General features: G+C 40.6%; 1 protein-coding gene across 3 annotated transcripts in view; it reads right to left on the reverse strand.

Moving 5' to 3' along the window:
- Window positions 1-27178, reverse strand: part of mllt3 (MLLT3 super elongation complex subunit) — a 99246-nt gene that overhangs the window by 10730 nt on the left and 61338 nt on the right. For 2 of the 3 annotated variants that reach the window (XM_028038558.1, XM_028038555.1), the window contains exons 5-7: window positions 23868-23915; window positions 18802-18930; window positions 11924-12487 (exon numbers count right to left, since the gene is read on the reverse strand). In XM_028038558.1, coding sequence (XP_027894359.1) covers window positions 11924-12487; window positions 18802-18930; window positions 23868-23915 — 741 coding nt within the window. The remainder of the gene's footprint in view (window positions 1-11923; window positions 12488-18801; window positions 18931-23867; window positions 23916-27178) is intronic. The other variant, XM_028038557.1, reaches the window with a different exon arrangement.

Here is a 27178-nt window from a genome sequence, read left to right on the forward strand (position 1 = left end):
AGCCTTTTTGAGACACTACATCATGATAGCCATATAGAAAACAACAGTCCTGCTTTTCGATGCATCGTCATCCACAATAGCCGTACAGTGTAACGGATGTTCAACATCTCAGAATCAGACTTGGTTTCAGGTTCTGAGATCTCTGCTGGTGATTATTCAGAACCCCATAAGTAAGAACTATGATTTACTGTAGAGTGAATAAGGAGTGGTGTGACAACTTCTGGTGATTTGTCAGAAATGTGGAAGGTGCATTTTTGTACAACCTGCAGTTAAATAATGTTTTGTTTAGAATAATGCATCATAATCCAATCTGGAAGCGTGATGCATGAATAACATTTTCCAGCAATGTTCTGGATCAGCAGCAGCAGCTGGAAGATTGATTTTTTAGTCAGACCTGAAAAGACACTGCTGCTTCCAGGATTATTTCTAATTCTGGAAATATTCTTCAGGTAATATAAGGCTGACTTTGTAACTGTCTTTATGTGACTCTGAAAGTTCAGGTCAGAGTTCACTACTACACCCAGATTTCAGGTCGGATCACTAGTTGTCAACTGTAGTAACTGAAGCTGTGTATTGACTATAGATCTTTAGGTCCAAAAATAATAACCTCAGTTTTCTTTCTGTTTAGCTGGAGAAAGTTTTGGCACATCCAGACATTTATCTGTTCTAAGCATCTGTTCAGTGATTGGATGGGTTCGGAGCCAAGTGGTGACATTGTAATGTAGAGATGTGAGTCATCTGCGTAGTTAAGGTAGCTAATCTTAGCTCCTATTATAGTCTGAGCTAATGTGAGGAATAGTAGGGCTCCTAGGTTTAAGCCTTGGGGTACCCCACATGTGACTTCTGTGCGCTTTGATGAGAAGTTTCCTATTGAAATAGAGAAATCTCTGTTCCTTATGCAAGAGTCGAACCAGTTGAGTACTAGACCGGAGTGTCCAACCCAACTCTTCAGTCCTTTCAATAATATGTCATGGTGAACATTGTTAAATGCTGCACTGAGGTCCAACAAAACCAGCACTGTGGTTCTTCCACAGTCTATGTTTATATGAATGTCCTTAAACACTTTGACGATGGCAGTCACAGTACTGTGGTGAGCACAAAAACCAGACTGAAGGATATCAAAGCGGTTGGTTATCGTAGGGAAGCCATTTTACAGTTAAAACACTGCATTTTCAATAATTTTGCTGATGAATGGAATGTTGGAGACTGGCCAGTAATTTTGCAGGAGTGATTTGTCTAGATTGTTTGTTTTTAAATCAGTGGTTTGATAACTGCCGCTTTTAAAGCCTGGGGGGAAACCCCTGATGAAAGCAATGAGTTCACTATTTAGACCCTTAAGTATCTCCGGGCTAATCTCATCCAGCCCAGGAGCCTTGCCACCGAGAAGCTTTTTAACCACCTCAGCAATATCAGCACCAGAGGTTGGAGAGCCTGGTCCAAAGTCCCTAGGCTCTGCTTCCTCAATGGTGGTATTCTGTATTTTTCATTTTATATCACAAACAAGTAAGTGTTACCGTCAGTTGTTATGAAAATGCTGTATATATCAAAACAACTTGAAAGACAATTTCTTGTCTTCATGGCTATGTCTGATGCCTTGAAATTGGCCTCTGTCTTCTTTAAGAAGCTCCTACCCTTTCCCACACTTCACCTTCAGGATGTCATCACAACGTTTCTGAATTAAGTTGTTTAAAACTCTTCTTAGAAGTATTGGACTTAATAGTAGTTTGTATGATGAGCTCAGAAGATGCACAGTTCCACCAGGTGATTTCTTATTGTTGCTGCGACTAGTCTGGAGGAAGTGAGTGGGGGAAAAGTGCTCTGTGAGGTGGAAGCTCGGCTGGAAAAGGAGATTTATGGAAAAGGGGGCGCTTTGGAGCACAAGTGTTTCGGCACCCCCAAATGGTTGCAACAGGAGATTAGAGAATTTCTCAAACATGCATGAAAGAATCAAAGTAAAACTTGTGATATGTTTTTGATGAGGGAATAACATTATAACATAATACAGCACTTTAAAGTAAATTTGACCTAATACTCATTGCCTTTCTGACTCATAGGCCTTCCATAATATGAGGGAGTGAGAAACAACCCTTCTCCATCAAGTTAACTTGAAGGAACACCTTCCTTTAGAACTGGTCTATACTAATATTAAACACACTAATTACCCAGTTGCTATTCATCTTCCAATAGCAACAGTAACATGTTGCTTCTGTCTCTATATTGTCATCTCTCCCCTTTGTGTTTGACAGAATGCCAACACAACACACTAAGCTTGGGTTGACAACCATTCAAAGCATTTTAAAGTTATGTTTTCTGAGTTAAAATATATATATCGTATCAATCCTACAGGATAAGTCATTTTAATAAGATGGCAGAAAAAGAGTCACTTGGTGCTAAACAATAGCATTTTTGTTTTAACATTTAATAGCCAGAGTAGAACATGTGCATAAATAGATCAATTCTTCCACCTTAAAAACACAAACATTTGAACTATCATGACCATTTTTTTTCTCAGGACAAATCAGGAACATTCTATTTCTACCGAGTTAAATTGAGGCAATTAGATCATGCCATACATCTTTGTTAAAACTCTTTGTGCAAATACCATGCTATTTGTTATACTTATTTTTAATACCATGTTTATTAGGTATTTTGATTATTCATACAAAGAAGGAAAAAGGAAAAATAACTTGGACTTAGACTTAGACTGACTTTATTGTCATTTTGCATGCACAGGGTGTATACAGAACGAAATTTCGTTGCATACGGCTCAGGACAGTGTTTTGAGGTTCCAATGTTGTGAGGTTACTCCAAAATAAAATAAAATACAGTATAAAATATGAATATAAATATGAATATAAAATATAAAGTACAGGACTGACAGTAAAATGGAAGTTATTTAGCTATGTACATGTGCAAGGTATGAAGTGGAGACCAGTTTTTGAGTGCAGTCCATTTAAGAGTTCAGCAGTCTGATGGCAAGTGGGAAAAAGCTGTTTCGGAACCTGGTGGACCTGCACCGGATGCTGCGGAACCTCTTTCCAGAGGACAGCAGGGAGAACAGTGCATGGTGGGGGTGTGAGGGGTCACTGACGATGTTTCGGCCTCGCGACACACAGCGCTGGGATGAAATGTCCTGAATGGAGGGAAGGGGGGCCCTCCATTCCTACCCGATGATCCTCTCTGCTGTCCGCACCACTCTCCTCACGTTCTTCCAGTCAGAGGCGCTGCAGCCTCCACACCACACAGAGAGACAGATGGTCAGAATGCTCTCTATGGTGCTTCTGTAGAACGTCTTGAGGATGGGCGGGGGCAGGTGTGCTCTTCTCATCCTCCGCAGGAAATACAAGCGTTTCTGTGCCCTCTTGACCAGAGAGGTGGTGTTCCCAGTCCAGGTGAGGTCGTTTGTGATGTGCACCCCCAGGAATTTGGTGCTGCTGACCACCTCCACAGCCGAGCTGTTGATGAGCAGTGGAGCGTGGCTGGGCCGGTTCTTCCTGAAGTCGACGATCATCTCCTTGGTCTTGTCAACGTTCAGGATCAGGCTGTTGTCTCTGCACCAGTCCACCAGCTGCTCCACCTCCTCTCTGTAGTCCAGGTCGTTGTCGTCTCTGATGAGGCCCACCACCGTTGTGTCGTCCGCGAACTTCACGATGTGGTTGGTGGCGAACCTGGGGACGCAGTCGTGTGTCATCAGAGTGAACAGCAGAGGGCTCAGGACGCAGCCCTGAGGGGAGCCTGTGCTGAGGGTGATGACATCGGAGGTGTGTTGTCCGATCCGGACTGACTGAGGTCTGTCAGTGAGGAAGTCTAGCAGCCAGTTGCGCAAGGGGGTGCTGAAGCCCAGGTGTCCCAGTTTTTCTGCCAGATGCTGTGGGATGATTGTGTTGAACGCTGAGCTGAAGTCCAGGAACAACATCCGCACATGAGTGTTCTTCTCCTCCAGGTGAGCCAGGCTCAGGTGTAGGGCGGAGGTGATAGCGTCCTCAGTGGAGCGGTTTCGGCGGTAGGCAAACTGGAATGGGTCGAATGTGGGGGGGAGTCTGGAGACGATGTGTTCTTTTACCAGCCTTCCAAAGCACTTCATCATGATGGGAGTCAGTGCCACAGGCCGGTAATCGTTGAAAGAGGTGACTTGAGGTTTCTTTGGCACCGGAATGATGGAGGCAGTTTTGAGACAGACTGGCACTGTGGCTTGGTCCAGTGAGGTGTTAAAAATGTCTGTTAGGACACCAGCCAGCTGACCTGCGCATTCCCTGAACACCCGCCCAGGTATGTTGTCGGGGCCTGGGGCCTTCCGTGGGTTGACTCTTTTTAGAGTCCAGCCGGAGTACTGTTCAGTGCCTCGAACCTCCCAAAGACGTTATTGAGTCCATTTAGAAAGTCAGCATCAACTTCACCCACGGTGGGGGAGGATGGATTGTAATCTGTGATCGCCTTTATGCCTTGCCACATACTCCTGGTGTTGCTGGTGTCGTGGAAGAACTCCTGTATTTTCCGACTGTGGGTTCGCTTTGCTAACCTGATAGCACGGATCAAGTTGGCTCTCGCTGTCCTCAGTGCCTCCTTGTTGCCAGACTTGAAGGCTGAGTTCCGTGCTTTTAGCATTTCCCATACCTCCTTAGTCATCCAGGGTTTTTGGTTGGCCCGGGTGATAATGTTCTTAGTGATGCTGACGTCCTCTGTGCACTTGTTGATGTAGGCTGACACAGTCATGGCGTACTCATTGATGTTGATCTGGTCGTTGTAAGTGGCTGCTGCCTTGAACATCTCCAAGTCAGAGCACTCAAAACAGTCCCATGGCCCCCTCAGTCCACACTCTCACCTGCCTCACTGTAGGTTTTGTTCTGATCAGCAGGGGCTTGTATGCAGGAATTAGCATAACAGATAGGTGGTCTGAAGAGCCAAGGTGGGGGCAGGGGGCTGCTCTGAATGCTTCTTTGATGTTGGTGTAGGCCAAGTCTAGAGTATTTCCTCCCCTGGTTGGAAAATCCACATACTGGTTGAAGTGAGGGAGAACAGTCTTCATGTTGGCCTGGTTAAAATCCCCAGCAATGATGAAAACGCCTTCTGTGTGTGAGGATTGCAACTCACTGATGGTCCGGTAGAGAACACTCATAGCCTCTTTAGTGTTAGCACTGGGGGGCACATACACAGCAGTGATGCCAACAACAGTAAACTCCCTGGGCAGGTAGAATGGTCTGCAGTTAACAGTCAGAAGCTCGATGTCCGGGGAGCAGTAACTGGCAACACTCATGGTATTTTTACACCAGTTGTTGTTGATGTAAATACACAGCCCCCCTCCTCGGGTTTTACCGCTGAGAGCGCTGCTCCTGTCTGCGCGGAATGTAGCGAGCCCCTCCAGGCTAACAACGTTGTCCGGTATGGACGAGTTGAGCCATGTCTCCGTCAGAATAAGAGCGCAGCAGTTCCTCAACTCTCTCTTTGAAGACAGTTCTAGTTGCAGATGGTCTATTTTGTTGTCCAGAGAGCGGACGTTGGAGAGGAAGATGGACGGAAGCGGCAATCTGTGGGGGTTAGCGTTTAGCTTAGCTGTTAGTCCACTTCGACAGCCGCGCTTCCGCTGCCGGTCGCACCGCCTTCGCTTTCTCCTCCTCCGGCTAGGCTGCTAGGCGAGTCCGCTGCGCTGCGGGCCGCTGGGTCTTGCTTCCGTAGCACTCCGAGATCACGTAAACACTCCAGAGTAGTCGTATTTATGAGTCCAAAATCACTTGATGATCGTAATTCCAGCAGACGCTGGCGATCATATGCTAACTTACTGAGTGGATGCAAAGTTTGTAGCGTTTTAGACGGCGTATTTTGCTCAAATACTCGCAAGTTGTCGAGAGCCCATGCAGCCGCAGCCATTTTGGGCGCCGCCATCTTGCTAAACAATAACAACAAGAGGACAATGCTTATACAGCACTAATACAGATATCAAATCTGGAGTGAAGTACATAATACTATAAAATCTATATACTTATTTTTTTAATAGTCAAAAATAAGTAAATATGTACCACATACTGAACCATACTCAAGCCTCCAATTTTTCAAAATAGATTTGGATCCAAGTGTGCAAACTCCAATTTATGTGGGAGTGTCACTGTAAACCACAGCTGTCCAAGAAGACAAAGCGAACAGTGATCTCCAGCAGAAACATGAAAGAAAAAGAGCACAGTGCTCTTAAAAAGCTTCAGTGGTCATTACCTCCTGACAACAAACGACACACAGCTGGTCCGCTGGTTTATGGGATAGCTTCTTCAATGTGCCATAAATCTTAGTACCACTCCTTTTTAGGGCTTTTGTCCTGGTCCACTCCAGCCCCTTAAAGGGGTTCTCTTTACAGACTATAAAAAGTTGAATATCAGTCTGCTGAGATGAATCAGACCTCTTCCCTCAGTGACGGCAATAAGTTGGATATTTAAAAAGAAATGCAATTGTATCATATGAGTATATAAAAAAAATTGGGAAAAAGGTCAATATACTTTGTCATTCACCTCAGAACACAGAAACTCATTATATAGTTTTTTTTAATGGAGTAAAATATTTTAAGCCTTCATTGCTTGTAGTTTTGATGATTACCAAATACAGAGAATGAAAAGCCAAAATTCAGTGTCTCAGAAAATTAGAATATTGTAAACAAAAAAGCAACTGAACAGAAAGTTGTGCAGAAGGAAAGTGTGGTAAGAAAAGGTGCACTAGCAACAAAGATTTAGAAATTCTTTTAAGGAATAAAGGAAGTGTCACAAGGAGTGGGCTGCTTTTACCTTCCACTCAACTTTTCATGTACTTGAATTTTTTTACTATATTCAAATTTTCTGAAACACAGAATTTTGTGTTTTTATTATCTGTATGCCTTAATCAAAGTGACAAGAAAAAAAGGCTTGAAATATTTCACACTGTGTATCTATGTAATTTACACAGTGTGCACACTTATTAGGCAAGGACGTATATTGTCCATTTTATCATTTTTAGGCATATTTTCTCATTTCAAGGTGGATCAACTTGATTGCTTAATGGATTTAATCACAGCAAGTGATGTGTATCTATTTAATGAGGTGGGTGTGGCCTATGGATGTCAACACCTTAAATCAAAGTGTATATAATTATTAGGCAGATTCTTTTCTTTAGGGAAAAATTGGTTTTGAATTGGAGAATAGGGGAAATTTGTAGCAGTTTGCTGCTACCATCAGAGTGGGAGGAGGTGAGGGGGCTGGCAACATAATTACTATAATACAGAAATTTAAGGTAAAAAATGTCCAATTTACAGGAGTAAAGTACGGTGGTTTAACAGCCAAAAAGGGAGACTTGACAGGTATGCCAAAAGAGACTTAAATGACTCTTGATTTCTGACCATGCGTCACATATTGACGACTTGGGCAGGGTCCTTCAGCGTCACATGTTAACGATTTGGGTAGGTCACATATTTTACGTGGATTATTGACGCGAAGGGTTCTAGAAACCGCTGCCGAACCTTCAAAACCCGACGATTTGGTTAGGTTTAGGGCAAAAATTATGGTAAGGCATAGGGTAAAACCCTTCGTGTCGCATATTGACGCGAAAGGGGTACCCTGTGCGTCAATATGTGACGAGGACGGACCGTCCGATGCGTCAATATATGACGAGTTGGGAGTGAGAATGGGTTGGATATTCAGAGCTAAGAGACATGGCCAAGATCAGGAAGGCTGAGACTCAACCACCAATGAACCAGATTTCAGCTAAAGCCTCAAGACTGGGCAGAGAAATATCTGAAGACAGATTTTTCAAAGGTTTTATGGATGAAACAAGAATGACTCTTGACAGACCAGATAGATGGTCCAGTGGGTGCATCAGTAACAGACACAGAGCTCCACTTCCAGTCAGACGCCAGCAAGGTGGTACCACTGGTCGGGTACTGGTCCGTCGGGTCGGACCAGACCGGTCTGACTATGAGTCAGACTGGTCGAACTCAAGAGTATGAGATTATAAACAATCTCATAATCTTGAGATTATTTTCCATCTCAAGATTATGAAGCATTTTGTGCTGCATTAAACAACAAGTTCCATCAAATACTGTATATTACAAACACAGAGAACATGAATGGCTTATTGCAAACAAAAGTTTTTTTTGATAGATTTCTCATAAATTGTGCGGCTCTATCTGATTCCTTTTAGAAGTCTGATAACAATTTACCTCCATATATAAGTACTTGAAATAAAGACTGATTATGAGACATGAGTCCCAGACCTCAAGGCTTGTACTAGCAGAGTGTAAAACTAAGTCAGGCCTGATGTGTTTGTTTTACTGACTTCAGTAAAGCTTGATTTTCAGACTTGAACTCCAGGGCCGTGCAGAGACCTTTGGAGGGGCAGGGGCTCAAATTTAATAAAGGGGCACATTGAATAAAAACTCCGTACAACAACATAGCAACAACCCATATTAATCAAGAATCTAATTGGATCCTACTATATCATTGCCATCATGCTGGGAAATGCAAAGCAAATATAGTCTATATTTTCCCCAACAGGTATAAAGTTGCCTGTTTCTGCTGCTGACAGTCCTGGAGGACTGTGTTGATCTGAGACTGTAGCTGTTAAACAGACCAGAGGAGAGAAGGTCTCTGGTTATAAAGTTATGAAATAAGCTAATTTGCTGCCATTTAACTAATTAAACCCTAATAATATCTATTTAACCTCTAGAACAACCTGGCTGCAGACTGATTTATAGATTTAAAAAAAGGGGTTAACTCTATATAATAGTTTGATGTTAGCACTTCTAAGACCTAAAATTATAAGACTGGAATATCAAGGCAAAGAAAACTCAGTAGCTGCTGGTAGGGTCCATTCAGGGGATTCCAGACATTCAGGGGCCTCCAGACATTCAGGGGCCTCCAGACACTCAGGGGCCTCCAGACACTCAGGGGCCCCTAGAAATGGTTTAATTGTAACATACTGTAGACCATAGATCTAAACCTGTAGCATCATTTATAGAGAATGACAATGTTATTACATTTTATTTAATGCATTCAGCTGAGAAAAATAAATAGTACATTTAGGATTTAATTAGGAAGTTTACTTTGTAACAGTTTAAAGAATCACCTTGATAGTTTGATTGTTGTGTTACCATGGCTACAATATGGTGTAATCTTTGTGTTTGAATTGGGCTTGTTCACAAATACGTCACAGCAAATAACCAATAATCAGTGATTGATTTTCAACTCTGCCAATAAACCTGGTCTCCCTCTCACAGACTTCACCTTATCTATATTTGAACATGTTAGCGATGCTGAGGTTCTTAGTAGGACGGGTTCCGGGGTAGGGGGGTTCTGTCTAAGGCCCCATATTACCTTGGGCCGGCCCTGGAGGAACAGCTGCTGCGATGCGCATCTCTGGAATCTACCTGGAATCTACCTGGAATCTACCTTTAATCCCCCGGTGGTCCCTATGCCAGTCCGCCGATGCTTTGGAGACATTTTGGTTCATTTAATTGTGGCATGTTTGGCTTTTTGCTGCGGTTCTAATTATTGCTACAATATTTTCTCTGATGTTTATTTTGTGAACACTAAATGGGCCGAACCTTCCTTTAACACTTGAGGTTCTGCAATAACTTCTATTTACAGCCGTGAACCTCCAGCCCAGATCCCGCCAGCAGCGGCTTTAAACCGCCTGGTAGAAACGTTAAGGAGAAGCAGAGCAAACAGAGAGCAGGTGGTACCAGGTGGTTCCGGGGCTTTGAGCTGCGTCGCGACTCGCGGTGACAGTCGGTACCGTGTCTTATATCAGGATGTCTGATATAAAGACAGATATTCTTTATATCTGTCGGTGGACTGACTCAGACTGCCTGTAGCGAACCGGACATTTAGCAGCCTGATTAAGTTAAAGTCAGAAGTTTTCTCTGCAGCCAAAGCATTTCTGAGTTTAGGGGCAAGGCGGGTTTTATCCCACTATTGCAAAGACGATTATAAAAATATAAACAGAAACAGTTTTTCTAACGTCAACATCAGACCTACGTTTTTATTCACAAACCAGTGTATGAAAATATATTCTTGCCCATAATTTGATAGTTAGAGGACACAGATCCGCCCCCTCCCCCTCCTCCTCACCATGGACCCGGAGTCTGAACAACATGGAGGCTCTGAGAGTCATTATTCGACTGAGTGCAGCCAGACTAGTTTATTTTTACTAAATTATTATATTTAGCTAAATATTATTGCTGAGGGGCACAAACAGGTCTTCTGACATACAGATTAAAAATAAAAATAATAAAATTTATTTTTGAAAAAAACAACAAAAAACTCAAAAAGAGCACTAGGGGCATCAAGGATAAAAGGGGCAGGGGCTCAAGCCCCCTTCGCCCCCCCTCTGCACGTGCCTGTTGAACTCAATATGTGACATGTGAAACGTTAAAAGTTTTCTTAGTGTTTTCAGAAAAAGAATGTTAAAAGACTTTAAAAACGTAAATAAAAAAGATGAAATATTTTCATTTTTGTGTACCGGTATTTCTACTTTTTCTCAGATATTTGTCATGGTACTTCCAAAACCATCTATTAAAAAATAGAATTCCACCAAACTAATCTGCAGGTTGATAACCATCTAAAAATTAAATGTGACCAGATCAAAACTGTGTGGAATATGAAGTCTAAAAAAGCCATCTAACACCAATTCACCCAGGATGTAAATCTCTTTGACTCCTCCACTCTGCTTTATGCAAACTGTAGGCGATGTCACCCGGTCCACTCCCACATGCAGGGTGCTCTAAACATGATTTTCATGCAAGACACTCTGCTTTCTCTTGTCATCATCACCAACTCCACATTTCCTCTGCTATGTGTTTTCAGGCACACTGCTCAGAGGAAAACACAGAGATCACACAAGTAAATGAGAGCAGCAGTCTGTTGGCCTGGTGCTCGGCCACTGGGGTTGGTTGCTTGGGGAGAATCAAACACCTGGCATTTGTCACCCTATATTCCCTTTTACAACTCTTATCATTCCCATTCCCTGTATGATAAAAGTTGAAAGGGTTTGTCCATACAGCACAGACAAAGATGGTTCGGATCATAATTGTTAATAACACCCCTTCTGAGTAAGCTGCATCTCCACAGAAGCATGCACAAAAGACACTTTTACTTTTTTACACTTTTACACAAACATTTAAAAATAGAAATAAAAACAGCAGTGCATTAAAGAAAACTATTCAAAACAGTGGGATTCAGACTTTCACCACACATACTCACCCTTTTCCCTCTCTCACAAAGATTAAAGTCAAACTCTTTGCCATTCATGGCAGCATCTCTTTTTTTCTCCTCAGGTGTAGTAAAACCACAAATTTTTCTTGTCTGCTATTTGCCTTTATTACCGTCTTTCTTTATGGGGAGGTTCTCCACCAAATGTGTGTGGACCAGGCAACCCAGTCAAATGTCTCTACTAATGAAAATAGCCACTCCAGGGAAGTTTTTCCCTGCAGTGGCACTTACAGGAAGTTTTTCTTTCCTGTAAATAAGCAGTGTTCCTACATTTTAAGCATTGGTGAGGTGAAATTATGCTGTTTTGGTCATAAAGGCAACTGCAAAATGCATCTTCTAACTATTCTTCACAGCTTTGATCATTTCAAAATAATTTCCCTGCTGGGATGAATAAAGTAATTCTATTCTATTCTGTTGGCCACACATACAGCTGAACTCCTACCTCAGTTTATTAGGTGTCCACCCCTTCACCCAGCCCCCAACAGCTTGCCAGACCACCATTAAAGACTCTCTTCCTGCTGGTTCTTTGATTTTATGGTACTCCACACCAAGGAAGGACTGGCCACCAACATTTCCCCCCTCTGAAGTTTCACTGGAAATGGATGGTGTTTCCCACAAGACACACCAGTAACATTTGCCTGTTAACTCATTTGCTTCTTAAAACTCTTACACCAAAGAATGGAGAGGTAATGTGCTCAACTTACATCTGACTTGGTCTGATCTTCCATATCAGAGTCGTTAGGGTCCACCAACTCCTGGAACGGTGGAAGCCTGGACACTTTCTTGCGCTCTGCTTCACCCAGTTCTGGGCATAGTTTAGTTGCTGCCATCTGTGACTTTTTCTTGTCGGAATAATGAGAGTCTGAACCTGATGTCTGCTTTACCGATGATTCCAGATACCCCTTTCTGCGTTTTTTGGTCATAAGATCATCACTGTCCAACACAGAAAGGCGCTTGTTTAAGCCTGATCTATGGGTCAGTCCCTCACTTCGATGCTCCTTGGACAAAGACTTGGGTTCCTTAAAACCCATCTTAGGATTGCTATCTCTCAGTGGCTGATTCTCTTTGGGTTTCCTTGAAGATTCTTTGGGGACTTTTGAGGATTCCCAGCCAGAGTCTCTAAAGGCACTTTTGGGCTCTTTCAAGTTTTTTAAAGGCTTGTCTGTGTGGTCCTTGGAGGGTTTGTGGCGTTTGGAAAAGTTGCTGCTGTTAGTGCTAGTGGTTGTGGCTGTTGTGAGGAGGTCAGTTTTACCTCCTTTGAAGCAATCCTAAAGAAAAAAACAAAAGACAACATCTTCAATAAACATGAAGGAAAATTAAGAAACTAAGCTACTTCTTGTTGCAAATTTGGTTTCTGGGAATCTCCTAATTTTTTCTGCTCAGTAAACTGTTCACTGTATTTGGATCAGGTTACTGAAATGTTTACCACCTGCTTTCATCTAAAAAAGCAAACATTTTAAACTAACCAGTTCTTAGCAAGGCTACCCATCTCTGAACTTCCTGTTATTGCTAAAGTTCTTAAAAGGGTTGTGACACACTATAGTTCAGATGACGAACATCTTGGACAAATTTTAATCTGTTTTTTGTTGAGTAAGAGTGCTAAATGACTTACTCAAAAGAATCTGCACTTTTAGGTGAACCAGATTTAAATGACCTCTGACACTTTGGATTATTCAGTACTGCACCAAAAATTAAAATTTCTGGGCACACATATCTGGTTTGGCTTGCTTCTTATTTTTTGCTCAGAAGTATTTATGCAGCTCAATCAAATCTTAAATCATCATTAGGCCTTGTATACATGTAGTTGGATCTTCATAAAAATCTATTATCTCCGCTATATTGTATAAAAAAATAATACAGGATCAGTTTCAGAAACGTTTTTATCCACATGAAGTTTTTATCCTCACAAATAGCACTGTTCTATACATGACAAACCTATGGGGGGCATAGGTTTTAGCTTTACACTAAAACCTATGTCAGCCAATCAGATTGCTTCAAAACAACTATGATTTCCTGCTTCGAAATAAACATGGCGCCAGGAGGCAGTTACAGAAGCGGTCCCTAGATCTCTGTTTTCCAATGTACACCGAAAAAACAAAAATACAAATTTTTTTCAAATCTTCATTTTGGTTTTATAAATTATTAATTTTTTGTGATATTAAACTGAGTTTTTGTGTGGATGAAAGGCCAAAATGCATAAAAATTAGCTTTCCCAGACATCCGGCTTTGTGTGGAGTAGCTCTTACTGTTTAGCATAATGTTCTATTGGGTTCTGTTGTGTATTTGATGCCTTGAGGTGCCTTCAAGTGCCCCAATAGCATATATTTGTTTTTCAATACTGAACACAGTATGGCCGTATGTCTTCAGGAACCTGGGCTTAATGGATGGTATCTTGTTGAATCAAGATACCATCCATCAAACTTTCAGTTCACTTTCACGAACTGAAAGTGATGGTGCAAATGATCCATCAAAATGCTTAGTATGACATTCTATACAGCCTTGGTTTTGTCTAAGGTTGTCTACTTTTATATGTGGAATCTTTAATTTTCCGGGTATGTTCTAAGATGGCCCTTCCACTTTAAGCATATTCAAAAGCTCCTGTTAAATCCTCATCATGACATGGATGATCCTTAACACAATCCTTGGACTTTATCAGGAAAAATATTTGCTGAAAATTTTAATGATATTGATTCTGATTTACATAAATTTTCTTAACACCTTTCCTTTTTTACAATTACAAATGTCTCAATCACTCTCCTTGAGCTTTAGCATCTAAGCCACTAAAAATATACAGCATACCTGGGTCTTAAGGGCAGGGATGACTCCATCAAACCGGTCAAATGTATTTAAATATTTTTAAATATTATACCTAATATGGTACCCAGTGCAGTGACAAATAGACTACTGTATGTCTCCACTAGGCACCTAGCTGGAAGGTGAACAATGTATGGCTTTCAAGCAAAAATAACAAATATAGTCATGGTTCGTGTATACAAACATATATTCTTTGTGTTTCCTTTGATTGCCTACATTTCACAAGACAAATTTCTTCATTTCCCACAATTCGAATGGATCAACATGTTTGGTGAGCTAGTTGGGCACCTATCTTCACAAAGTCTAGAATGATATGGTTAATTTGTTATTCTTTCAGTGGTACTTGATAACTTTAGAAGGACATTTTGATGAGCACTATCCACACTCCCAAGCATGGAGGTGGGACCAAAATACTTTTCAGGTGTTTTGGAGAGAATGATAAAGGCAACCTAATCAAAGTAAATAGCATCATGATTATGAACAAAGAAGATAACATTAAAATTGTCAAAAATTTGCAGAAAAACTTTAGCTTGGATAACACTGGAAATTTCAGTCATTCAAAACTCAAAGCTAAATGGCATTAAAAAAAACTGGTTAGCACACAAACACAATATGTTTAATATTATTAAAGCTTTGAAGGTCTGACTGTGGTTGGGCCGCAGTCAGAACAGTGGCCCAAGGATGTAGCTCCCACTATCTTCAGCTGGTGGCAACTAAAGATTGGGGTGATGGCAAAGAGCCCATCTAACCTCAAAGATTAGAGCTCATTACAATGGCTGAATAGTTAAAGATTCCTGGGGAGACATGTAAAGAGCTTGGCAACAGAAGCACTATAAGAAACATTTGAGTGGCTTTAATGCCAGTTGAGGTTTTTCCATTGATTATTGAGAAGGGTATGAATAATGTTAGATATTAAATGTAAGCTAACTTTTTTTTTTCAAAATGATAGCCCTGAGGAAGTAAACTTCTTGGTTGAAAGAAAACAACTTTAAATCTAAGTCTGTCATTAAATTCTCATCAGTTTTGATCATAACTGTATATTGGTGTCATGTTATTTTGGAGTTAAGAACCTTTGGGGAAAAAGCATGTAATTTACGACATGAAATCTTTCTAAGAAAAAATACAAAATAACCCTAAGTCAGTTCAAAAAGCCCAAAAAGAAAACCAAAGCCCAAAATTATTCAGACACAAGGAAGTAGGAAATCCCTCCATAGGTCAGTGGGCAAACGTAATGAGGGGCTGATGTTTGGACGAGCTTCCACAACTGTGATCATAAGAGTTTCCAACAAAAGAGCTGTAAATATAGCTGAATGTTGAGAAAAAAAATGCAGATACTTTTTGTCATTCAATATTTAAACCAGATGTCTAGCAAAACCCACCGCCATAGAACAACTCTCTGGATGACTTATTTTGCACTAAAAGGACTTGAATCTATCTGAAGAACAAAGCTAGCAAAAACCTGGTGGCCAGGTCAGTAGAAGATTAACCCTGTGCCTTTCATACAAGAGAAAACATACATGCCGCCCTGCCGTTTGGCATTACCATCTGTGAAAAGAGCACCATTCTTGAGGGAGAATCAAACGGGTTTCCTCAGTAGTTATCAGTGAGAGCAAACTCACAATTTCTTTTGAGCAGAGCTGTTCATTGGGATGAGGGAGTCTTTTCAACAGCTAGACTTTAAAAGTGTAGAAAGAGGCAATGAGGAGAAAGGAGGAAATGCTGTGGTTTCAATGACAGGGGCCATTTGTCCTCGGGTCTAACCTCCAGCCCTGTTGTCAATATTTCACCAACGCAGTAAACCCATTAAAGTTGTCTAGACGACGGGTTGTGTTACAGCCCTGGCCAATCACCACTAAGACCTTTCATTTTGTGTATCGGCTAATGACCCCAGGGGTCCTCAGTAGAACCCATTCATAATTTCAGTGCACTCCTGCACTGCAGTTAACCTGCTTCCCCTCCTCAGCTGCCTGACATCAAAAAGCTCTGGCAACAGCACTTAGTGTCTCTTGGCTATCAATATTAAAGAGATGAGTAGAGTGACCCTATACAAATCCCATGACAAAGGGGGTTTTCACACCTCATGCTCTGGTAGACTAGGTTCAAATAGAGACCAAAATTGCAACATTTGTTACATTTTCAGCTGGTGTAGTTCGCTTTCACACTACACTGTCAAAACAACCCAGCCTAACTGAAAAATTTGTCACCCCCCATCGCCTGTGGTGGTGCTGTACCAAGAACTACAGAAGGGAATGGGAACAAAACTTCTGAAGAAAACAAGTACAACTTCTTTCTTCACAATATGTAAACATTAATGGAGTGGTATCAGATTTCTCCATTGATGTACATTTTGGACATCGCCTAACAGAAGCTACAGCCAGTGTGGTGCCATTACTGTGGATTGAGCCATACTGTTCCGAAGCAGGATGTGGAAGATTGTCACAAAAGTGTCGTAGCGCCCTTATTTCTTACTGAATTTCAAAAAATATGGCTTAAATTCAGAATCAGAAATTCTTATATTCTCATGGTGCACAAAGAAATCAGTAATTCCTCACTCAAGGAATGCGATAAGCAAGTGTTATTTCTTTGGTTACTTACAATGATAATACATCCATTTTGGCAAAGCCATGTTTCACTTAAATTACAAGACAATCCCTGTGAGCTGTAACATCTGCAAACAGTAACTTTATGGCAAGCTAAAAATAAAGCTTAGTAGGACACCAAGCCTACTCAGCATTATTTGAAAACAAATACTATAAAGGCAATTCTTTCATGCACAAAAAAACATAAAACAAATTTTATGTAAGGCTAATATTTTTATGTCTTGGATTTTTTTCCCATTGTAACCCTTGTAACTTTTTTAATGTTTTTTTTTTTTAATTCAGTATAATTATCACCATTATCTTTATTATTACACATCCCAAGACATTTTCATTGTTAATTCCATGGGGCATCATCATTTCTGTTATTTCATTGTATTTCTGACTGAATGCTAGCTTACATGTAGGGTACGCCTTGGTCATCACTCACATACACACCAACCCCCTGTTGTACAAAATTATGATTTCATTTGGCAAAAACAAACTGCCCCTGAGCCTTAAATTCACACCATCCATCCATCCATCCATCCATCCATTTTCTTCCGCTTTATCCGGGGTCAGGTTGCGGGGGTAGCAGCTTCAGGCCCAGACTTCCCTCTCCCCAGCCACTTGCTCCAGCTCCTCCGAGGGGAATCCCAAGGCGTTCCCAGGCCAGCCGAGAGACATAGAAATTAAATTCACACTAAAGTTTTTGAATATCCTATTAAAACCAAATTGCAGTTGTTGTATTTAACTTGTGATACTAGACTACTACCCAAGCTTAAAGGAGGCCAACTAAGACCACCTGAGAATTTTCTATTTGAATAATCAAAATGACTAAAATAGTGTCAATCTGCTCTCTGTGAAGGCAGAGGCTTTTTTCTTCTTGCATGCTCTCCCTCATCTGGCCTTGCTTTTTGCCCATGTGTCCATTCAGGCTACTCTTTTCGAGCCTCTCTTTGCAAATTTTCCAAATTACAAATCAAATCATGGATCTGGTCAGCTGGTAACACAACACACACTCACAACACAACACTCAACACAAGGATAAAATTTTCTCAATGAGAAGACTGGGCAAGGAGAGCCCTCTTACCCTGACAGGACCCAAAGAAATCAAAAAAAAGCTGCTGACTAAGGAGTGCTGTTGATTTTGCAGGCCACTCCCGTTACTGGTTGGCCGATCAAAGATACGCTTTTGCCATATGTTGTTTTGAGTCTGTCTGGATGACAGGAAAATACTACCATCATCCAGACAAAAGAAATGTAATTTTCTTTCATGGCATATTTTTGATGGATATAAAGTGACACATTTTTTGGTACCTGAATGTGTAAATCTGTCAGGAGTATGACAGGCATGTATTTGCCTTTTCAAAACTCTGCAAACAAGATAGGAAACAGTGGGACAGCAGCAGCAATGGGCTGTTAGATCACAACAAGTCTGACTCAGGAAGCAAGTTCTTATGACAGGCAGCCACAGGACACTTTGCATTAGACACAGATGAGGTCTTTGAAATAGTTTTTGGTAGTTTAAAGGGGCAGAATTATGTAAAATTGACTTCATAACTATCATGTTATAAAGTTAATCATGTATCAAAAACATACCTGGAGTGATGCCTTGATTCTTTCATGCATTTTTGAGAAATCCTTTGATCTCCATGGCAACCATTCAGCTGTGCAAAACGCCTTGGTGGACCTAGTGCCGCCTTGAAGGCCCAGCTCCTTCTCTGAGCTGCAGCTTCCAAGCCTCAGAGATTCCACCTCACAGAGCAACCCTCCCTCATGACTACCCCACTCAGCTCCTTCAGACTAGCCAGCAGCAATTGACAAACACCTGGTGAAACTGCACATATGCTGAATTATTTCTTAGTGCACCACTGGTAAAAACATTGTTATAGTGTTAATAGAGGAGTGATGTTGTGACCCTAAAGGCCCAATTTTATTAGAGGCCCAATTTCAAGGCATTCAATTACAAAATAAAAGTTTCTTTAACTTATATTTGATTTGTACAGTATTTTTATAACAACTGAAGATATTATACTATACATTATAGTATGTGCCTGGAAAATACTTTATACTGCCCAAATACATAAAGTTTAAAGTCTTTAAAGGTGAATCGATATGAGCGCTGTGTGATCAGGGCAGATGGCACTAGAGAAAACCATTCAGTGATGTAGTGCACCTGGAATAGTCACCTTTGAAGCGTGGAAGCTCTTGCTCCTCTTTGGATCGGAGGACAAAGACATCAGTGAGCTGTTGGGAAGTGTTGGCAGCTTGAGGTGCTGGCTGAACAGAAAGGTCGATCCTTCCTGCATTACCATCACCTGCCAGAGGAAAACATAACTGAATATTTTGGCTATGAAGTATGACTTGGAGAGGCACTCCTCATTTATCTGTTCAGATAATATTTGACTTAAATAAGTAAATCTTTCAGTAAATGTCTTGATTATATCTGAATTTATTATTTCCGCATAATTTTATGTTTGCACAAAAGTTCTACACAGATATAAAATAAAACAAAAAGCTAGGAGGTAATTTCAAAGAAACTACAACTTTCCATCTGTAACATTATTGGTAGGACTTTACTTAAACTCTGAAAAAGTTGGGAGTAGAAGAAAGAAGTTAAAAGCACCTGTAATTCAAGCTTGCAAAAAAATTAATTAAACATACCGAACAACCAGAAAGCACTAGCACCCATTCTAGGGGTTGAACGACTACATATTTTTTAAGGTCGACTACATCATGATAATAGTCGAGTCGATGTCGACTAGTCGCGGTGACGTCATAGTGACGTAAGCGCAAAAACCCTTCACAACTACTTGGAGGCTTTATTAGCTATTTTCACGGCAAATATTGACCCCCCCGCCCCTCCACACACACACACACACACACACTCCCCTTCTCCTGCTTTTATTAAGTCTATTATGGAGATTCTTCGTGAGCAGCGGGGAAAAGTTTGTTGCACAAAGTCGGGTCTGACTTTTTTTTTCTAAACACCGGCTGATGCTGATGATCTCTGGATAGTTACTATAGGAGTCAAACTATCACACTGACTACATGGTGCTTTTGGAACATCACAAGCCAAACTTGTTATGAACGGATCCCGTTTGGTTACAGCTGAATTCAACGAAACCACCTGCTTCTCCTCCGCCCGATGCGCGGCAGGAAGCTCTGCTGACTCAGCAGATTGAACGATTTAAGATATTTTCCAGTCAACGTCAACATGATAAAAGTCGAGTCGATGTCGAGTTGACTAGTCGTTGTGACGTCATAGCAACGCAAGAAGCAAATTTGTGATTTGCTGCCGCCGGTGTCCTGTCACAGCTGGGCGTTTCATGAATGAAGTTACTGACAACTGACTGGATCGAGCCGGTTGTTCAGGAGCTAGCATTAGCATTAGCGGATGCCTTTTCAAATGACTGTGCATCGCGGTCGTACTTTTGTTGTACTTCAGCACAGCTTTGCAGATTTTGCATGTTACGGTAGTTAAACCAGAAGAGTCATCTTTAGTGAAATATTTCCACACTGTTGACGAATTTCTACCTGTTTGACAAGATGCGGGCTTGTCCTCGATCTGTTTTGAAGACGCCATTTTGTAGCCAGTGTTCTGTCAGATCAGCTGTCAGTGTCATACACTTCTGACAGCTGATCTGATGACACTAATAAGCACGAAGTGTCATTCTTAGCACGAACTCACGGCTATATATTGTCAAGAAAATCCGAGCTCATCCCACTTCCCCATGCTGGAGATTTTAGTTTAACAGTAATAATAAATAAAGTTATCTTTAAAATGAATCACTCAAGTGACATCAAGGCCCAGCAGTAGACTTAAGTGTCAATAAAATAAATCTGGTTGTGTGTGTTGTTTTTGTCTCATGCAAACTTTGCTTTAATTCTACTTTTTTCTATCTAATCATAAGAAATCATAGTCAGTCAGAGAGATTCATGAAACAAGAAAAGCAGGTTTCCTGGAAAAAGAGGAAGTTTCCAGCCTGCAGATTTATAAAAATAGCTGAGACTATTTTAAAGCATGAAAGTTTTAAAAAATTAAATCTAAACATTTTGAGTAATTTGATAAGATTCAAAGTAAAATACTTATATGAATATTGGTTTACTTGTAATAATACTTACACTTATATTTGTGGGAACACTTACAAGAAAAACAAGTAACTGTAACTTTAGTATTAAATAATTAGAATCATGGATTATTCTTGGTTTCTTTTCAGAAAAACATCTGTAATAACTCACATTAAGATCATAATAAGAGTAACTAATAAGTTATGGTTATAAAATCATAAATGAATGATAGATCAGAGAAGCTGAAGAAAATAAATGTGATATAAGTTATGGTTATAAAATTATAAATGAATGCTAAATCAGAGAAGCTAAAGAAAATAAATGTGATATAAATGTGATTTTGACATTGAACTTGAAATGGTGTAAAAGGTTGTAAAACTGCAATTAAACATCACTGATATGTTGGAGGTAGATGGTAGGTGAAAGGTGACAGGAAGGGAAAAAGGGGAACTAACAGGAGAGCAGAGATGATCAGCACCTTATATGGAAACAGGAGGTTGAGCAACCCTGAGACATTAGCACAGACATCATGACATGATGTCTCTTAAGACAGTGACGGATATGAGATCATCTGTCTAAGCAGACAGATAAACCCTATATAAGGTGGGTGCAAAAGAGGAACCGTTCGTTGGATCCTCCGGGCAGCTTCGAGCCAAGATCGAGATGGACAAAGAACTCTGCAGCTGAAGAAGAGCCGGGGCCACGGAGCCGGAGACTGTCCTGCTCATGGAGACCAACCCGTCAGGCCCACAATCTGTGGCTTCGAATCGCACTTCTCTCATCGGCTGGGTTCTGACCCCAAAGACAAAGATGAAGACAAAGACAAGGAAGAAGAACTGGTGCCTTTTTTCCTGCCAGCACCAAGTCCTGTGTGACCTCACCATCCATGCGGAGAAGAAGTTCATCGGACCTACAGAGATCCCTGCCTTCGTCGATCAACTTCCTCCTCCTGCTGCCGCACCTTCTTCGTCGTCGTGCCAGGTCTGGGGTTCGAGGCGCCAAACTCCGTCCGTCTCGCTCTAAGGTCCCTTTTTTAGTTCTCAGTGTCAGCAGTAGGGAAAGATAGACTAGATGATTGATTTTACTTATTTGATTATTTCTGCTACTGAATTAAGCTGTACTGACCCTTGCAAAAATGCCTTACTAATAAAATATTTAGCATAAAGAAAATCTAAAGATGTTGTGGACATTCAGTTAATGAGTCACCTTAAAGTTCTTTGATGGTTGTAAAATAGCTGTGATGTTTGATTCTGGAGAGGAAGAGGTGGAGAATGTTTTTAGGTTGCTGGTAGCCCATATTTAAAACATCATCCTTGGGACTCGCCCGAGTTACTAAAACCTACCTGGTTCAATAACAAATGCAAGTTGTAAAATAGAGAACGAGCGACCGTTAACAGGTGTGCTCTGTGAAACTAGTTGGCTGTAGGTTGCTCAGTCTGGCTAATTCACAGGGGGAAGAAGGGTGGGACACCTGGATGGAGGCCGTCAGATAACCAGGCGAATCGTTTCTCGAAACCAGCTTAAACAGAGTTTACTTCAGTTCTGGACAGGGTAAATCCCAGCAGATTTAGGAAACTCAACGGACCCGTTAGACGGAGAGCTGGTAGCACATCTCCCCTCTCAGAAGAGGAAGTACGAGAGTGAGAGAGTAGAGACAGAAAGGAGGGGGGGGGTGTTGCGCAACAACAATATATGTCAGACAAGTATACACTGTCATTACCAACTACAGGCTTTTATTTAATCAGCAGCTGTCATTACCACAGATCTTTATTTAATCAGCAACATAACATCATTATGTATTAGTTAGATCGTCCTGACAAAGACACTCGCGAGCCGGCTAAGTGACATCCTTAGCGGGAAGGGGGCGAGTTTTAGACGGCTCGTGTTTTGTAGTGGACTGCAGCTGCAACTCCATCTCCTTTTAAAAACACTGTAAACCCACAAATATGCATCCATCTACATATCATTTAAACTAATGTATTAACTTATTTTTCTTGTGTCTTGTGACGTATACTGTGCTGTCAGATCAGCACAGGCTGTCACCACCGGCAATCACATGTCCTAGAGTCGACTAGTCGACTAGTCGACTAATTGGTTCAACCCCTAACCCATTCAATGTATGCTCTGCTGTCCTTTTCTAGATCTGCAGAATATAAAGTGGTCAGATAGTCGGAGATGTAGTTGCAGGGAATCGTTAGCAAGGCCCTGTTCTAATTGTTGCATATATCATCCAACCTGATTTTTAACTGGTATATATACTGTATATATATGGTCCTTGACTGTATGGCCCTCATGGGGGCATACAGTCCCCTCGATGACCATACAGTCAAGTGCCGGTCCTCGAGGACCAACTTTGGGCACCCCTGATATATATATATATATGTATCAGTGACGTGCGGTCAGGGGAGGCAAGTGAGGCTCATCACAGAAAAATAATATAATGATAATATAATTTGTATTTCTATATTCACCTTGTACTTTACTATAAAGTACCTATTTTTCATTCATTCAGCTTAACCAATTCTGATTATTTTTTCTTCAAAATCGCTGAATTTTCGCATTTTCCCAATTCAAATGCTCGGAAGCGCAGCTGGTGAGGCAACAGGGAGCTGAGCCTCACCTTCGACTGCACAACCTCTCACTAACTGCGCTGACTGCCATTCTATGGGAGCATGTTCCCCCTGTCTTTACGTTGCCAATAAAATGGCTAAAAAACATTTAATGTACAAACTGGTTTTCCATAATTTAGCTTATGTATATAATGTACAGTGTTTTTTGTCACCAACTGTGTGTGTAACGTGTTTCGTGTGCTGAGGAGCGACCATAAACGGCAGAGAACAAATTTGAGGTGAGGCAGGCAGTTTTCTTGCCTTATGGCAGGGGGCGCTCACGATCCCAGACATTGTGACTCCACAACTGCAGAGTAAGAGACAGTAACAGCGAGCTAGCCATACAGTCAAGTGCAGCATTATATTTATAGATTTCTTCTCTTATCACAGCAATGTAAGAAAGTGACAAGTCAGAACAGTATTGCCTTTTAAATTTTGAAAACGAACTACCAACATACCTGTCAGGATAAAAGCAATGTGTCAAGACACAAAAAATGTTTATTAACAATCCATTACAGTATTCCTTCTGATTAGTTGCTTATGTATTGCCCCGCCCTCTGTTCCCTTCCTCTCACTTTTCTTACTTTTGATTCTTCTGACCCTCGCTTGTGAGGATCCCGTGCCTATAAACATAGAAAGAAAATTTCACAAACGTGTAAGAAATACTTTGGTTACAGGAATTAATATTAACTGATTATTGACAAACAAAAAAGATAAAACAATGTGAGTGTTATCCATTTAGAGCATAGTTAAATACAGGAATGGCCTTTTTATATAAACTCTACCTAACATAGTAACTTTTACATGAAGAGTAAAAGGTACATAATAATTAGTGCGCATAATAATTCTGCACACTAATAGTTGCCCAATATTCATGCACATGCAGACATGCAGTCCTAAGAAAGCCAAAATCTCACCTTTACTTTGTTAAATATTCAGGTTTGAGAGCTTATTAACATTTTGAATTGACAGAGTGCTGTAGTTGTTCAACAATGAAATGAATCCTCAAAATTACAACTTGCGTAATTATTGTGCACATAGTTTATATGCAAAGGAGGAAATTCCATAAAATGTACAGTGAAATTTAACGTAAAGTGTGGAGATAGAACCAATGTGTAGAGTTTACTGAATAATTTGTAATTATTGTGGTTGAAATTGCATAGCTAAAATGTATTATGTATGTATTGTAATAGTCACATTAATAGCAATAGTGTTACAATAATGTCCCTTATTAGGCCCATATCTCTATGGAAGATTTTTAATGTGTTCAATCTGCAGCAGGAATAAGTGGCAATGCACATCAAATGAGTGGTTTTCATCATTAAATGAACTTTTAAGACCCACAAAAGACAAAATAAAATGTATATGTTTAGATAAGAGTTTGGTTTGTAATCATGGAGTCCTGTGGTCAGTGTCACAGATCTAATCCATGCTACAACACTTTTACAAAAATGTAAGGCTCTAAATAAAAAAAGTTTAATGAGTAAACCCACTTCATAAAATTCTTCATAAACATCAGGGTTTCCCCCAGCGTATTATAAGCCTGGCAGCCATGCTTTACTAGGCCCCCTGCCAGGCTAAGCGATGCTTGATTTTAATTTTAGAAAAATTTATAATTGGGGAATAAAAAAAGCAAATACATTTTTTTTTTATCGTGAAACCAAGCATCTTTGTTGGTCTGAGAGTTTGACTTGCAGAGCACATTTATTTCTAAATGATTTATAGGTTTATACTTTATGCATTTAAAGCTGGCAGCGCTCGGACCAATAACAGCTGGTGCCTCTGTGTGTTGCCTCCCGCCCTGCTGCTGCTTTTTCTCTGAAGTTACCTCAGTGCGGTGCCGGTGCACTTGCGCATCTCTGTGAGCAGTGCAGCGGATTTAACTCATCATGCAGGGCTGGTCCTAGGCTGTATGAGACCTTGAGCAGAATTTGCTTAGGGGCTCCTATTGTTGCTAAAAACATCAGCACCTCTAACAGCTTCTGTGTTAGATTTAGTGAAATCTGGGAGAAGGGAGTAGTTTAAGTGGCCAACCTAGAAACAATCAGTTATAATGCAGTTAACTAATTTGTATTTGTGAACAAACAGAGTTCATACTCAAAGATTAAACTCACAGCATCATATTGTTGTTATGGTAAAAAACAATCTAACTATGAATATTGTTCTTTGAACTTTTACAGAGTAAACTTTCCAGCTCCTTAAAATCTTACATTTAAATGTTAAACAATTTAAAATATTTTAATTTGTGGATGCTGAAACCATCAAATCTAATTCAGCAGAATTGATAATTCCAATAAACAAATGTTACATTTATGTATCTGTGGTCTGTGTTAAAATATTAGCATTTATGAGTCCCTTAAAGGCCTGTTAGGCCTTATGGATCTACTGACTTAATTTGGATTAAACAGAAGTGCAAATAATTGGTATTCATTTTAATTGTATTCTTTGATTAGTTGTTTTTAAGACTAGTTGTGGGTTTAAATAGCATCTCACTGGCAATGTTTTCCCAGAACATGTAATTACCCAATAATATTTTTACTTTTTCTGTCTACTTAATATCTTTTAATACAAAAACATAGTGGACCGCCGGTAGGCAGCCTTGGAGCCCCGACCACCGGGCTTAGCATGTTTTCTGGGGAAAACCCTGAACATTGATTTATTGTAGTGGCTCTCAATACAAGTTATGTGTTATTTAAATTATAACTTTTTAAGTTGCTTTATTGCTTTCTTTTTAAAACTTGTTTGGTTTATAACCCAAGAACCTACAATAGCTAGAAATAATTGATATAATATATGGGAAGTATCATAACTTAAATTCAACGTTCAAAGCACCAAGGTTTTTCTAGAAAATTACAGTATTTTCCGCACTGTAAGGCGCACCTCATTATAAGGCGCACCTTCAATGAATGGCCTATTTTAAAACTTTTTTCATATATAAGGCTCACCGCATTATAAGGCGCATAGAATAGAGGCTACAGTAGAGGCTGGGGTTACGTTATGCATCCTTTAGATGGAACTGCGCTAAAGGGAATGTCAACAAAATAGTCAGATAGGTCAGCCAAACTTTATTAATAGATTACAAACCAGAGTTCTGAAAACTCCATTCATTCCCAGAATGAATAAACAGCTGTTTTATTATTTTCCCCGAGGTAAAGTAAGTGACGTGGTATTTTCGTGACACAGTTTATCTTTTAACAACAGCAAGGTATAACATATAGTGGAGGGGATTAGCTGGGTTTGAGCAGAGCCATGTGAGGACACGTTGAACTGAGCTCCGACTGGACCCTCAATTTTGGCACAAATTAACTCAATTTCAGCGCTGGTCTTGCATCAGACTAAGAACATTACTTCTTAAGGGAGCAAAAAGGTAGGCATACACCAGCAAAATGCCCAAACATCGTAACCCCCAAATCGAACCCCAAGAAGCTAATGCTAGCGGCCATGACGAAGTGCTAACTGCTATTGGTGGACTGCGCGGTGAACTGATGGCCACGCTAACAACTACGGCTAAGGTTCACACAGATAAACTTCAAGAATTACAATGTGCACTGGGAAAGATAGAATCCAAAATTGATGACACCATGGGTGTCATGATCTGTGTTTTTCCTTGTTTATTTAGAGTTTTCTGTGTCGTTAAGTCTCTTCGTTGTCCTGTCCTCCCCTTGATTGTTCCCAGGTGTGTCTCGTCTCTGTGATTACCCTCCCGTGTATTTAACTCCACCTGTGTTCCTTGTTCGTCGTCGGGTCCTCGTCAATGTCTAGCCTTGTTGTCGTCAATGTTTAGTCTCTTCGTGTTCAGTGTGTGTTACTCCTGCTCGTTGTTTAGACTAAGTTATTTTCATTAAAACATCATATTCATCATACCTGGGTCCGCTGCATCTGCCTC

The sequence above is a fragment of the Xiphophorus couchianus genome, chromosome 14, assembly GCF_001444195.1.
Source record: "Xiphophorus couchianus chromosome 14, X_couchianus-1.0, whole genome shotgun sequence".
NCBI lineage: Eukaryota > Metazoa > Chordata > Actinopteri > Cyprinodontiformes > Poeciliidae > Xiphophorus > Xiphophorus couchianus.